At 38.1% G+C, this 16,022-nt stretch overlaps 1 protein-coding gene across 1 annotated transcript; it reads left to right on the top strand.

Moving 5' to 3' along the window:
• Positions 1-310: 310 nt before the first annotated feature.
• Positions 311-15,439, top strand: LOC149232115 (O-fucosyltransferase 7-like). Its single transcript, XM_089376427.1, has 12 exons — positions 311-702; positions 2,937-3,053; positions 3,851-3,950; positions 4,051-4,118; positions 4,425-4,513; positions 4,991-5,171; positions 5,370-5,498; positions 5,581-5,714; positions 5,847-6,060; positions 14,222-14,406; positions 14,500-14,595; positions 14,761-15,439. Exons 1-12 carry the CDS (start codon positions 529-531, stop codon positions 14,921-14,923), a joined length of 1,650 nt encoding a protein of 549 aa, XP_089232553.1. The 5' UTR covers positions 311-528; the 3' UTR covers positions 14,924-15,439.
• Positions 15,440-16,022: the final 583 nt, after the last annotated feature.

Here is a 16,022-nt window from a genome sequence, read left to right on the forward strand (position 1 = left end):
TGTCAAAGCAAATTTAGCAGCTTAAATATAGAAAATAGAGACCTGAAATAGCAATAATGGAAGTATGAAGTCAAACATCACCGAACGGCCCTATTCAATGGTGACGAGCATATCTCATCTAATATTTCTATTCTGTTCGCAGTGACGATCTGTTACCCCATTGCATGGCATTCTACACGCGCCAACATCTCGCGTTGGGTGAGCTATATCCATATTGAATGATGTGCATAAACTCCTAGTAATTAATTGCAATGCAGGAAAATCAGACATTGGGTTCTGCAACAATTACTTGAGAGTTTCGAGTAACCACTCACAAACTACTTTTTTCTTTTTCGTTTGAAATAATCTCTCTTTATTTTTGGGCATTGAATAGCTGTTATCCGTCCATATTGGAGTTTTCCTAGGTCTCTGAATCTGTACTTCTGCATTGAATTTCACCTTCTGTTCCCCCCTGCAGGGTGGTTTGTATTTAAGGCACTGTGGTTATTTCAGTTGGCACTGAAAATTGGTCCAGCTGGAAAAACAGCCATGGTGCAGAGGCCTCGTATTCATCATGGATCCTGCAGGCGGTCTGGAGTTCGATCCGCCAAGGCTGCGTCCTTTGTTGGTTTAGTTTGTTTCAGCGGACTCCTCTGTGTCATGCTATGCACTCTGTTTCCGCCTCTGTGCTCTGTTAGAGAGGAGCCTTACAATCTACCCAAGGTAATTGGGCTCTGTTCACTTTAAGGCTCTTTCTTTATTGCTCGTATATTGGAAGAAAACTGCGTGAGAAGCTATTGGTCACCAAGTTGGCAACGTTCATTATAATTGCATCCCACAAACTTGGAAAAAGTTTTGTGTATTTTGTCCTTCCATGGCCACAGCCATAGCTGGGTAGCGTCAGTTTGGTTTTGAGAGGCATTAGCCATTAACCTCACTAGAAGCTTTGCCCATCCAGACGTTGGTTGATGTGATATGCATCCACCAGAACTGTTGCATTTTTAACCTTGCGGGCCATTTGGGTTTCAGTGTCATGCCTTGTGGGCCACCTCTGACTCGTGTGTTCATCTTTGCTTTGTTATCTCTGCAATGGTTACAATGCTGTTCTACTCTAGTGGTATAGGCTTTCTTTTCACATTGACATTCTCTTTCCTTCTTTTTGGTTTTCTTTTCACATTGACTCTCTCTTTTCTTCCTCTTTAATATTTTTGTTTGATATGGTGCTTGTGATTATGCTGCCAAAGCTTTTGTATTTGCATATTTTTCATGAATGACAGCTCTATAATTATTAATACACACAAATGCATTTTGCCTACTGGTGTGCTTAAATACCATATTCTACTGCCAACCATATCTATTCCCTCAAGCTGCCATGGATTCATCCTTGTGTCTGCACATATGACTATAGATGGATTGACAGAGATATTTGTGTCTATTAGTATCTACACATTACTTAATTTCTCTCTCCTACAGTCACATTCATTTTGCCTACTGGTGTGCTTTAATACCATATTATACTTCCAACAATATCCATTCCCTCAATCTGCCATGGGTTCATCATAGTGTCTACACAGATGACTGTAGATGGATAGATAGATATTTGTGTTTATGGGTATCTATCCATAATTTAATTTCTATTTCCACGAATGATCAGGCCAGATCTTATTGGGCTAATCCCCTTGCATTTTTCCCTTGGATTTTGGGGCAAATGTAATGCATTTACTTTGAGCAAATTTTTCTCTTCTAAACAGTAGTGTGGCAAACTATTCTTAATAATAAATATTATTTTTTAGTTTTTTCAGTTAACAGTGCACTTACTAATTTAATTTTTTCTGTTCTACATGGTAGTGTGGCAAACTATTCTTAATAATAAATGTCATTTTTTGTTTTCTCAGCTTCCTTTTGAATCTGGACGGTAGCATGATTCTGAATCCCTCGCATCATATTTTTCAAAGAGGAACTGGCATTTTTTTAATTTTACGATACTCTTTCGACTACCAATGTGGCAATAATGCCCTTCCCCATTCTGGACGGTATCACAATAGTGAGTTTACAACGCAATCCCCCAGCACTGCACCTGAACCCAGCTTCATGAAATGGTCCACGAGTGAGACAGCTCATGAGGCGCTAAACATGTCTCAAGGGGGTTTGAACCTTGGTGTGGAGTATGAAACAATTGTGATTTACCGTTGAACAAAGACCTGTTGACGAAATGCAGGATATCTTAGAGTTCGGGATGAGTAGAGTGTTGAATTTGCCCAACTATAGCCAATTTTCAGTGTTATAACTTCTGATTACATGGCTCGTAAGCTCAGTGTGTCCTTGATGAATGCGAACCTCATCCTTAATATGATGAGTTCAAGCGTTTAGCACATGTGGATTGACCTTGGGAATGTTATGCTGAATATGTACATAAATAAAACTCTTACATCCTTATCTTTTTAGAGCAGTAAGAGTTTGAAAGTAAGATGCATGTATTAGCAGCCATTAGCATTGCCTTATGAGAAAGTCTGCTGCAATGTGAATGATTTATCAATTCTCTGCAATGAAAGCACCCGTTGAATGAATTTTGTGTTATGCTTGTATTGAACTCAAAACCTCATACACATGGATGTATTTGATAAGATGAAGCAAAGCTGATGTCATTTAATGCTTAGAAGGTTTGTATGGCCTTGCTACCGATAATGAAAAATTCCCACTCAAATTGGTAAATTTTTGCTTCGAGAGGATAAGAAATGGATTTGAACTTCAAAATTATCTGCTTTCATGCGATTGGTATAGTGCACCCTGTTATTGAATGAATGAATAGATAACTATGGCCAATTACCAGGAATTTGTCCTTTTCACAGGACTTCACGCTACAGTCTTATTTACAGTACTTATGGAGTTCTAACTTCTCAGATAATTTGGTTGTCATGATTTTACTGTTGATATTCATATAAACTTTGATTTAGCAGGCAGGTGTCTTCGATATGCAGAACAGGGTGGGTGCATTTAGTTGGATGAGGGAATCAACTCTACCATATTTATCTAGAAGGCCACAATTACAAATACAATCCAATTTTTCCTTAAAGGTGCAGATCTTTCCTAGTATGCATTGATGACTATTTCCTTGTATGCTAATGTAGATCACAATATAACTTGGATGCTGCTGTGTAATAAAAGTCATGATCCGATATAATCATACTTTGAAAGTCGCTAAAAGTTCATTTAGTGTCATTCTATTGACATTTTTCTTGTAGTTTCACTTTTGATCATTTCATCTCTTTGGGAAGTCTTGACTTTAGATGGATGTCCCTTAGGAAGAATCTGTCTCATTTTTACAAGTTGATTGTGCTAAAGTAGTTTGATGATCTGTTCCAAATGGTTTCTTATTGCTGATTTTATTTATCCCTGTTAACTAGAGGACTTTTTTGTCTCTCTGAACAACTGTATCATTTGCAAAATCAGTACTAGGCATGGTAGAAAATCACAGTAAGTAGGTAAATTCTTCGTAGGATGTTAAAGCTTCAATTATTGCCTTGGCATGGATATATTCCATATAGGCTTCTCTTGGTTCTGTTTGGATTCGCATCTTAGCTCCCAGTCGCCAACTATAGGAATTTATGGCTATGATTTTCCATGTAGGCTTTTCATTCGGGCATTCTTATCGCTGATTTAGGTTCAGGGCGAAGTCTTGGGTCATGATTTATCCCTACTTTTTTCAATTTTATGCAATGCTTTTGAGTTTTGGAAGTTGTCTGAATTTACAGCTTTGATTGTTTAGTTTCTTTCTGTTGTTTGGATCTACTTATATGTGAACTTAAGTATTCACAAGTAGTAGCTCAAAAGTATTCATCATTTCATGTACAAACTGCTCTAGACTTGACAGTTGGATGGCGTGGGTGAGCACTTGGAATCGCAAATGTTATGGAAGCATCCACCGAGTCGAGGTTTTGAACCTTGTGTGGAGCCAACTGAGTCCTACAAAGGTGGTTCTCTGCTTTTTTTTTCTGTTCTGTCAAAGATATTGCTTTCAGTTTTGTAATGAACTCTTAAGTTTTAACACCCATTGGTTGCCTTTATGATCAGTTGCTGGAGAATCAAGAGGTTATTTACAGGTGCATGCTAATGGTGGATTGAATCAGATGAGGGCAGGAGTAAGTACATTGCATGCATCCAAAATGCATCTTATCTTATAGAAAAGAAAGTCCTGCAAAGTTGTTGCATTGGTGTAGCCATCCTGCTGGCTATAAAACAAAATAGGCTATCATTATGAATGCCATTGCGCATCCTACTAAACCCTTGAACGATGTGTTATAACCATATAATTCTAAGGTCTTTTGATTCTTAGGTGAAACTATCCACAATTCTAACTGTTTTAAACCATGACTGATTGTTCTAGCTGTTTTCTAGTACACAAGGACTTTAAAGAGTGAACTGCGTTTTCTGGATTTGAACTGCAGATCTGTGACATGGTTGCAGTGGCCCGCATTATCAATGCCACATTAGTAATTCCAGAAATGGACAAAAAGTCATTTTGGCAAGATTCCAGGTGTGGAAACAAATCTTTGGTACTTGGAAATTGTATCACGTTTGCTAGTTTTCATAAAAAAAATTTGCTCAATAAACAGTGATGAATAGTCTTATCGGCTGTAAGAAAGTTTTATTTCATGCTTTTTCATTTGCATCATGCATGACGGTGAAATTGAAAGTTCAGATTATTTATTGCCTCGTAATGGAAACGAGCTGTAATAAAATATTGTATTTACATTGGTAAGGATATCTGCAAAAACGTATCTCCAACTTGCCCTAGTGCAAACTCTCTAATAATCTACAGATTAAAAACATTCAAGACTTTTTGTCCAGGTCATAGTGCTTTGACATGGTTGTACTTGAACAAACCTCTTATGTATCCTGTTTCTATAGCATTACTTGAGCAACTTAAAAAAGAACTTGATTATTCCATAAACTTATTACTTTAAGCCGTCATTTGGGGTTTCTAACAGTCGATTTGTTGCAAATTATGCAGCAACTTTGCAGATATTTTTGATCAGGAATACTTTATCAAATCTTTGGCAAACGATGTAAAGATTGTGAAGAAACTTCCAAAGGACCTTAAATCAGTTCCCAAAAAAGTAAAAATCTTTAGAAGCTGGTCAGGCATGGACTATTATAAGAAGGAGATAGTTGCCTTGTTGCAAGACTATAAAGTAAGTTGTCTGCGACTCTGCAGCAATGCTCTATATCAGAATGTTTATTAAGCTTGCAATTTTCTAGTTGCATAGAATATAACAATCCCAGGTTTCACTTGAGGCTTTGGTTTAGCTGGCTTGTGAACAGAGTGCTAGTTTAATATGGTATAGTCTTAATAGCACTAGATTGCACCTGAAAAATAAGATCTCTTGCAGGTTCTTCGGGCTTTAAAATCTGATTCTCGTCTTGCAAATAATAACCTACCTCCAGATATTCAGAAGTTGCGGTGTAGAGTTCATTACGATGCCCTCCGTTTTGCACCTCACATCGAATCAATGGGAAAGGTAAATTCAGATGATGGTAAATTAATCCTATTTTTGAGGGGCTTAATTTTTTAGTAGTATTTGAGTTCAAATTGAATTGCAGTTTTTGGTTGAGAGGATGAGGTCTTATGGTCCATACATAGCGCTGCATCTACGCTATGAGAAAGATGTGCTGGCATTCACCGGATGTACCCATGGTCTAACTCCTGCTGAAGCTGATGAACTACGCATTATTAGGTAGTCAATGTTATGTTTCATTTAGAGTTTCTCTTTCCTGTCCTAAATAGTTTAAACTTGAGCAAAATGCAATATTGTATTGGGGATTGAGAGCATGGTTTGAGTCATAATGCATCTTCTATTAATTTACAGGCAAAGAACTCCTCATTGGAAGATTAAGGAGATAAATTCCATGGAACAAAGACGTAAAGGTCTATGCCCACTTACTCCAAAGGAAGTTGGCATTTTCCTGAGCGCTCTGGGATATCCATCAACTACCCCAATTTATATAGCCGCGGGAGATATATATGGTGGTGAAGATTCAATGGCTGAGCTTAAGAAACAGTTTCCAAATTTGATATGGAAGGTGACTGGATTTCCATGGTGGCATCTGCTTTTAATCTTCTTTTAAGAGTTCCATAGCAGCTGTATTTTCTTGGCGGCAAGTGTTGTGAAATATGTTATTTGAAGTTTTAGAGATGCTGTACACATGCCTGTTATTTTTGCAAAGAAATCCTCACAGGGAAACCAAAGGATGCTTCCCTGCATCATTTGTAAATGTTATCCATAGTGAACCAATCAGTGTAGACTTGTGTGCCTAATCCAAGGGGATTCAAACTGGGCACCTATTTACATAGAACTAGCCAAATGCCCAATAATATTGGTGACAACCTCTTGAGCTTTCCAAATGTTTGGAAACATCTTGCCCTACCCTCAAGTGAGAGTGATATTGCTGGTAGCTTGCCAGCCCCAACCAATCTATAATGGGCAACCAGGGTGGAGAGCATTACAACTTTTCCCCTTAGCCACTCAAGCTAGAGCATTACAACTTTTCCTCTTAGCTACTCAAGCTAGACCAAATTGACAAGCTGTATACATAGCTATCAAAACATTCTTTGTGTTGATGTATCCTCCTAAGAAGAGATCAATCTAGGCTTCTTTCTGATGCAAAATCTGCCTCTCAAAGAACAATGTTGACTCCGTGTTTTGAGAAATTGAACACACTAGCCTTAGTTGTGTGCTTACCTTCTAAAACTAACGAACTTCTCCAGATTACTTTTAGCTGGTGGTTGGTTGGTAACACATCCAGCTTGCAAAGCAAGGGTCACAGGTTCAAAATCAGTTGGCCAGATATGCAAGCCTGGATGGCAGTTTTGTACTCTGAGTTAGGGTATCAATGACACAGTTGATATGAATGTGGTCAAATCTCAAGAGGGAACCTCTTTTGTGTCACCACTACAATAATCCATGAAATGGTGGAGAGCATAACAACTTTCCAAGTTTCCATCTTAACCACTCAAGTTGGACCAAATTGACAAGCTGTACACATTCCTATACAAACATTCTTCATGTTTATCTATCCTTTTAAGAAGATATCAATCTAGGTTTCCTTCTGATGCAAAATCTTCCTCTCAAAGAACCATGTTAACTTCTTGTAGCCTTTGTTGTGTGCTTACCTTCTAAAACCAACAAACTTCTCCAGACTACTCTTGTATTGAAAATAAAACCTTTTAGCTGTGATTGGTTGCTAACTCATTCAGTTTCAAATTTAGACCGGTTAGTAACACATTCAGTTTTCAAATTTAGACCAGTTGGCCAGCTTTGTAAACCTAGATGGCAGTTTCGTGCTCTGAGCTAGGGCATCAACGATACATATGATATAAATGACCTAGTCCTCTTTTGTGTCACCGCTGCAGCAATCCATAAAATGTGAGTTACAGGTTCTAATATCAATTAATAGCTTGACTTATCCCATTATGGGAAATAATGCTTTAGTAAAATCCATTTTTTCTTTTTAGCGGTAATATTCAACATTTGCATACATATATATTAGGTTCATTAGACTCCAACTGCAACACTAGAAGGCTAAGTGACCAGTAATGTGACTTTTAAGAGGCATTACTCAGTGAAACATTACTTATAAAAGAAAAAAAAAACGCAAGTTCATTAGACTCCAAACACAACACTAGAAGGCTAAGTGACTAGTAATGTCACTTTGAAGGGCCTCAAGGGGTGTCTTGCATTGGAGAAAACTTGGTGTTGCATGGCATCACCCAGAAAAGCTTTATCATATTGCATGAAATTTATTTTCATGCGATACAGGGCATATCACATGAAAATAATTTTCATGTGATACAACAGAGATCTCGAGGCTTGGGCAAAATTCAAGACATTGGTTGTATTATCAAGCATCTCACAAGCGTGTATTGCATGAAAATAATTTTCATGTAATACATCAAAGACCTTGAGGCTTGGGCAAAATTCAAGACTTGGCATTGGATTAGTTGGCACGTCACAAGAGAACAAATGTTCTCATGGTGTGATATACCACACCCTCAAACATTTTCAAGGATGCAAAACAGGGGCTAGGATGAAGATGAGGAGTTAAACCGTCATGCAAATGAAAAAATTTGATGCTGTGACAGATTCCACAACAAAATGTGTGCAATACATGCAAGGCCCAAAACTTTGTTGATGTGATAGACTTGTTGGTGTTCGTGAGATTGAAGATGTTTGAGGATGTGATAAAGGATGATAAGGGAAAGACCAAGCGATGGAAGTATTGAACATTATGTGAAGAAAAAAACTTTAGGGCATGACTTATCATGCCAACAAAAAGTTTTGGCTTGATATGTCATAGGTTTTGTTGCCATGAAATCTAGTAGACCTTGGAGAGGGGCACCCTACAAGGCTCACACTAGACCAAGTGACAACAATGGGGTGATGACCCACTGTCACCACCAAACCCCCTGCTCCTTATGGATTTTCATTAATGGTTGGAGTCCCGATAAGTGAGAAGGTCACCTAATGGGTATCCTAAGGCTAGAGTACAAGGTGACACAATGAGGCCTTCTACAACAAAGTCACAATTTAGGCTTAAGGCTCCAATAGGAGGCTATTTTCTTTCTTGATAGAGGTCTAGTAAAAGAGGCACAAGACATAGGTCTTGTTTGGTAAGTTGAGTGTTGGTGTGGCCAAGGGTCAAGGCAAGGAGAAAAGGTTTCCAACAAAGATTTTCAACAAAACAAAGGCACATGAAACCTTCATGGAGCCCCCAAGTTGAAGCTAAATGCAAAGTAGGGTTAGCTTAGGACTAGTAACTAAGGAAAAGAAAAAATAAGGGATTTTGTGGCAACCACTCTCCTCTTGGCATTTAGACTCTCCAACTCCAAGGGGTCGAATTAGGGCATGGAAATGAGAGAGAATTTATGGGTTAAAGTTAAAGTGATGATCAACAAAGGAGGACTAGTGCCTTATCCTTGGGTGGATGGGGTCTACGAGTGGATTAAATGACTAAAAAATTGTTGAGGAAGGATAGATGATGCCCTAGCATCAAAAACCCTAGCAATTACCTGTTGAGATGGACTATAAGGATTTTCATGGGAGAGCTAGTTAAAGTTCACCACTAGGATTATCATTCACATATTATCCATGAATAATGCATGCAATAATGACATCTAGATTCTTTCAATAAATTAGGGCACAAAAGAAACCCTAGATTCAATACATTCCATGCATTAGACATAAAGAAAAGGATTTACTCAACAAAATAGCTCACTTACAAGATAACATGCATGATATCCATTCCATAGATCCAAGATAATAGCTCCAAAGACAAACAATTTGCTCCAAATATCAAAGTGCATTCATAGGTCACATCTCTACCACAAGAAAAGAGGGCAAAATTCTCTAAAGAGAGGTTGAAATCTCCAAGTTTTGATGATGATTTGATACAAATGATCTCTTCTCTCTTTATATGAGGAGTCATAAAGTCTATTTTAGCCTAATGCCCCTCAAAATCATAAAATAATGTGCTAATCAGAAGCTAGGTCACAAACCAACCTATTAGCAATGATAAAACATAACTCTTTCCCACACGTGTGAGTTGTAAGAGAGAGAATGATGATGTCATGCATGTGTGAGCCCTTTTAGGGCTAGCGTTGAGGCTTTTTGGTTGCAAGATGTGAGTAGAAGCCTTCTAAAATCATCTCCTAAGAGTTGGCCCTTAGGTCTCTGTCAATGCTCCTATGTGGACCCCAATTCTCATCTTGGAGCATAAAGTGGTCTCATGGGTCTCCGGGTGATGAAAATTCTTATCTCTACTCCAACGTTGGGGCCTTTCAAGGTGGTGCTAGCCCTTCCATGCCTCAAAATGTGAGGCCATCCTCCTCTGGGCCCTAGGTCAGCTTTTAATCCCTCATGAAGTGCTAAGCCCACTGGGGGCATACTGGATCCAAGTGCATCATCCCATAAAAGTCATCAAGGTAGGGCAAGGTGCTAGAATGTTGTGGGTGTTGGAGGTGCCCATGGCTATGTATGATGCTCTACTACTGCTTGGAGTCCCATGGCTCTCAATGCTTCACTTGTGGGTGTCAATATGCCCCTCTATAGACTTGGACCCCAATTAAGTTGCCCAAGCCATGGTTGTGGAACCACCTGATAATTACACACAATATCCAGTGCTAGCAACTACATCATTAGGTACATTTAATCAATTTTGCATCTAAGTGAACCAAACTTGCAAGTAATGGGCAATTTCACATTTCAGGCTTCCCTTCCAAAATCAAGGCTTTGAACTCGAAATAGTGTTACCTCCCTAGGTAGGAGTGGCTAATAGACCACCCTATTAGGTGTTTCCAACCCTAAGGTGAAATGACATGTCCTTGGTTCGTCCTTCAATTGATAGGTGTCTTGTGAACAATGATGGAACGAAGGGGAGAAAACTTCATGGCCAAGTGCCATGGTTAAAGGGATCAGCTATGATGGGCTCCTCATCTTGAGTGTATAGATGTGGGGAGGGAGCAATCGTGGATGCATGAGTTACCAACTCGACTTTGTTTTTCCACCCCTCTTGTGCGCCTTTTACTTTTTCTTGATTTTTCTTTGTATTACTGCTCGTAGCTCAAGGGTTAGAGCTTGCTTTATATGATGTATGGTAGTGATTACCTCCTTAATGGTGAAGTAGCTCATTGTCTACCAAGGGTTGGGACATGCAAGAGTTCCTTCTCATAATATGAAGAGCAACATGTGCTTAGGAACCAGGTGATGGCCATAATGAGTGAGGTAGAGTTCATGCTAGGCTTTTGCCCAGTGCCCACGTGTTCATGTGTATGTCCTAATCATCTTTTGTATTTCGATCTTCTTTTGTTTTTGCTTGTGGCCATTATATGCTTTTTCTTTTTCTTTTAGCTGCATCAACCTCTCGCCACCCGGGGCCAAGTTTCGGGCCCTACCCAAGTATGAGGATGTATGGTGCCAATTCCAGAGGAAGTATGGTTAGTTGAACCCGAAGAAGGGAGGTGGAATATGGGGCTCGTAATGTAAGATGGAAAGTAGTAAGTAATAGGGAGAGATGGGACTACACTATCTCAATCAAGTTCCCAAATAGTGCTCGTCCTATACCCATTGAGCCATTAGGGGAGGTCCCATTGGACTAGGATTGAAAATGAACACACTCCCCCCCATTTAAGGCAAAGGAACAAAATCATGACCAATCCCCATCTTTCTCCCATGTTATCCCATAATCCATGTCAAATTCCCAAATACAAACAAGCATAAACCCCTTATTGCAAAATGAATAAAATACCTTTTGATCAGAAGCCCACCTTCCAACATGTGCCCTTGGCAGATGAGTGAGGAAACAAATGACTGATGTAGGTGGTAGAGATATGAACAACACGTTGTCATCACCTACGAGTGGCTATCAAGGGCTACTGGCTAGCCGGCTGGAAGGGATGATGGGAGAAAAAATTCTGCTATGGGGTCATCCACTTTTGGTGGGTAACAGGTTTGAAAGTTTTCAAGGATGTGACAAGAGAAAGAAATGCAAGAGACCAAGGAAGAAGATGAAAGCTCAGAGGAATGTAGACAAAGGAAGAAAAGAAAATAGATGGGAGAGAAGAGGAAGAAACAAGGAAAAAGGAGAAAAGGGGTGACACATCATAAGATAAAAAGCTTTACCAGGCACAATAAAGATGTCATGATATAAAGTTCTTTTGTTTGTGATACATCACACAAGATAAAATTTTAAGGTGCGATAAGAAGTTTGTCAGAGGTATGAAATGTCACATGATAGACATTTTTCCAAGATGCAACATGTCGCATGTTATAAAACTTCAGCATATGATAAGAGGATTGTAAAGGGTGCAATATGATGCATTGGGGGAAATTTTCTATGATGCAATAGCCCAAGCAAAAGTTTGTCAAAGGATGACAAATGTTCATCATACTATATCATATGGTAAGAATCTTTGGGGCACAATGAGAAGTTTGTTGGAGGTGCAACGCATTGCTCCAGCAAATAGAGGTGGCATAGCTTGTCGTGGGAGAGAAAAACTTCTCCAATGTGATATAACGCAAATGGAAAAGTTTTAGGGCACGATAAGAACCTTTTAGAGGCATGATACAATGCCTTGTAGAAGAATTTCCCGAATGTGACATGGCAAAGAGACCCAAAATGTCTCGATAAGCATGAGACAAAAGGGTGATCCATACTATATCATGCCATCCAGCACATGTGGTGCCTTGTATGGATGACGACAAGGTACGAGAGAGAAATCCATTAAGGAAACTTTAAAGGGCCACAACTTTGTGCTTGGAGCTTAAAATTGAGCAACAATATAATTATCAGAAAGCTCCTAACAACCATAATATCTCATTGAACTCAGAAGTGACCTTAGATTTGTGTTTAAGAGGAAAAACTTGAATACCCCACCTCCTTAATGCTACCTGGGGGGTTGGGTATGTTACACATACATTGCATTGTAACTTGAATACCCCACCTCTTTAATGCTACTTAGGGGATTGGGTAGGTTACACAGTCACATACATTGCAGTGTATTGTTGAAGCTTGAGCTCTTAAGCTTGGCAATGAAATTGTTTTAGCTGAAGTACCTGCCTGGGAGCAAGGACATAAAAATCACAATGCCATCAATCATGTCAACATTTAATGTTGGCAGTTTTGAACATAAATAAAATAGAAAGGCATTTCACTTCCAATTATTCAGAAACCTTTTTGTCTACTGTGTGGTGATCGATTGACTTTGAATTCCTTAAGGAGGAAAGTGGGTGAGATAGCCACATGGGCATATACCACAAAGTGACAAAACAATTGAACTTTTAAATTATAAAATATAAACATTGTTGTTGGTTTTTTTTGCATTAATGGAGAGATAGTAGTAATAAGAAAAATAAACAAATTAAATACCAAAAATTATATAAAATAAAATGAATGGCAGGATAAAATATCTAGGAGAATATGATCATGATCTCTTTGTTTAAGAAAAAATGAAATATTTAGTGTTACTTGTATTACTTTCGCAAAACCTAGGAATTTCTCGTAACATATCTAATTTCTCGTTTCTGGTAACATAACTAAAAGGTTACCTATTTCCTTTTTATTAGTCGAAGTCATAAAGATGCTACTTCCTAAACAGAGACATATTGATATCTAATTTCTCGTTTCTGGTAACATAACTAAAAGGTTACCTATTTCCTTTTTATTAGTCGAAGTCATAAAGATGCTACTTCCTAAACAGAGACATATTGATCTGCATTTGGATTCTTAATTTGTGGAAATGGAATTAGTATTTGGACAAGGACATAATCAAAACCACGTTTTCCTTAGATGAAATACTACAACAAAAGACACAATACATTATTGGGCAGTAAAATACACTAAATATATCAGTCTAGATTTATCTTTTAAGCACCAAAGTTTTGCACCCAATTTTTTTTTATCAATTTTGGTGTGTAACAGATCAGGGGTTAAGATGGATCTATGCTGATATAACTACCATCTTCACTCTGCCTAAAACTAACAAACTACCTCTGATAATTTTCCTCGAAAGATTTTTCATGTTGACTTCAAGACTGAGAGGTCTAAACAAAGTAAAATTTAGAGTCAACTGGAAAAAATCTATCTTATGACTAGATTAGCTGCCAAAAGCATATATTTTTTAAACTGACACTGATCAGGATTCTGACAAAATATCCATTATCATTCAAAGACAGTTTAAAAGGCTTCAGAACCAGATTTACCCATCGTTTTGAGTCTGCTGACTGTTAACCTTCCAGTCAAACTTGCAGTGGAGGATCTGGAGAGAGTCATTCTCATCCAGGCAAACGGTATCTATGTATCATTCCCCTTCCCTTTGTTGCTGCCTGATTCATCAGAAGCTTGCATCATGCAAAACTGACGTCAGAAGATAGATGTAATCTAGTCTTAAGACAGTCTTTGTCTATATCCTTTCCTCTTTATTTATTTCCCTATCCCAAGAATTTCTGGAGCAATGAGTGGAGCGCTGCATTTTTTTAGAGTATATTGTTTCTCCTTCAGAATTTTGTGACAAGCTCTTCTGAATGGGCGCAAATTTAGCTGATTTCCATCAATATCATTTTGGTCGTTATTTACTATTTTTAATTTATTATTCCAAGGACGTTTTACCTAAAAGAATTATACTATATTTATATTCATCGGAAGCATGATTATATCTTTGTGGATCATCTCATTCTTTCTGTTTTGATAGGAGGCATTGGCATCTGCAGAAGACCTAGCTCCATTTGTGGGGCATGCATCACAAATGGCTGCCTTGGACTATATTGTCTCGATAGAAAGTGATGTGTTCATTCCAACCTACTCTGGTAACATGGCAAGGGCTGTTGAAGGTCATCGTCGTTACTTGGGGCATCGCAAAACGATAATACCCGACAGGCAAGTAGGAATAAATTTGAAGGCATTGCACATTTTGCTAGGTTTTAGAATTCAAGACCGAAGTGGTGTTTATGCTTTCTTTGATGCAATCAGAAAAGGGCTTGTCACTCTGTTCAACAAGCTTGATAGTGGACGAGTTGATGAATGGAATATTATATTCAAACTAGTTACAGAAATGCACAGTAAAAGGTAAAAAGCCAACTCCTGTGTAAATAGCTACATAAAGCATATGCATTGGAGAGACACTCGTACATATAAAATATACACACTCACTGGTGTTTCTGTCTATCCATTCCTAGTAATCCGATGAATAGAGGGAAATGCTAAATCTTAGGCCAAAAACATTTTGCGCAGGCAAGGAGCACCAAGAAAAAGGAAGGGCCCAATAGCTGGAACTAGAGGCATGGAGAGGTCTCGGACAGAAGAGGCATTTTATACTAATCCACTTCCAGATTGTCTTTGCCAGAGAAGTTCCACAATCAATCATGGTGGAGATGAGAAGTCGAATTTAATATAGTTTCTGAAATTAAAATACTGCCTACATTCAACAGCACAGTGGGGACACAGTACAGTACCTGGAAGAGATCACCCGAAGATGCTGAAATTATATGCACATTTGAATGTCCTTTGCTCATTAAAATTATTATGAGCACCGTTCTTTCCTCATTTATCTTTTGTACTGGTCATGCTACCCTGGTGCAGGAAGACGCCAATGGAAACATCCCCTTCTCTTCAGGGGCCTGCAGGAAAGCACTGTCGACTCTTCGTGACTCTGAGTTGGAAGAATGTAAATAGTTTGGATTGCTAGAACAACCGCATCGATGTATTCCCAACTGAATAAATTCATTGGAGAACAAAGTTTTTTATGAACTTTGATCTTCCCGGAAAACGTATATCCCTACCATGTTTCATGCTAGACCGAGAGCCATTGTAAAGTATATGCCAGGAGCTGTCATGGGAAGTCTACATTCTATCAATTATTTAGTCACTGCAGCTGATTTTGTGTTTCATCAACTTTGGCTCTTTAATAATTCAAAACATCGTGACTACCCATCAGGATTTCGGTTCACTCATATCCATTGTCTTCATAATTGTGTACGCGTTAAGACTGCCATTAAGCATGTGTCTAAATAATTTTAGATGGATTACAATTGTTTAATATTTTACAATGTTCAATGGTTAAAATTGCTCTAACACGTGTCAATAATTAAATAATTATGAAATGAAAATGTTTTATAAAGTATTTTCGGCATCAAAAGTTTTACTAATCAGGGTTTCATTGATCCAGAAATTAGAGTATGAGATATAAATCTTCAATTTGATATAATAGTATTATCTTAACCACCGATTTGTAAATTGTTTTATTCCGCGAAAGAAAGCTATTACATTCATTAAAAAAAAAAATCTAAAGGAACTGATCTCTTATTTCAGAATGATGTTGATGAATTCAACAAGCTTATGAAGAGGAATCTCACTGTGTAAGTCAATGCTTACAAAGAAATGTTATAGAAATTGCATTGAAAACACCAGCAAATAAATGGAGAGGAAATTCTTTAACAATTAATTGCAAGTCAATGTAACCAAGCTCAACAAAGCTAGCATAATCATTTATGCTT

The sequence above is a fragment of the Pinus tabuliformis genome, chromosome J (assembly GCF_031772625.1).
Source record: "Pinus tabuliformis cultivar Carrire ecotype Pingquan chromosome J, CPIR1, whole genome shotgun sequence".
NCBI lineage: Eukaryota > Viridiplantae > Streptophyta > Pinopsida > Pinales > Pinaceae > Pinus > Pinus tabuliformis.

Coding starts and splice junctions, on each gene's coding strand:
- LOC149232115 (XM_089376427.1), top strand. CDS start 529: ATGGTGCAGAGGCCTCGTATTCATCATGGATCCTGCAGGCGGTCTGGA. Junction 703..2,936: donor AGCCTTACAATCTACCCAAG/GTAATTGGGCTC, acceptor TTGATTTAGCAG/GCAGGTGTCTTCGATATGCA. Junction 3,054..3,850: donor AATCCAATTTTTCCTTAAAG/GTGCAGATCTTT, acceptor TAGACTTGACAG/TTGGATGGCGTGGGTGAGCA.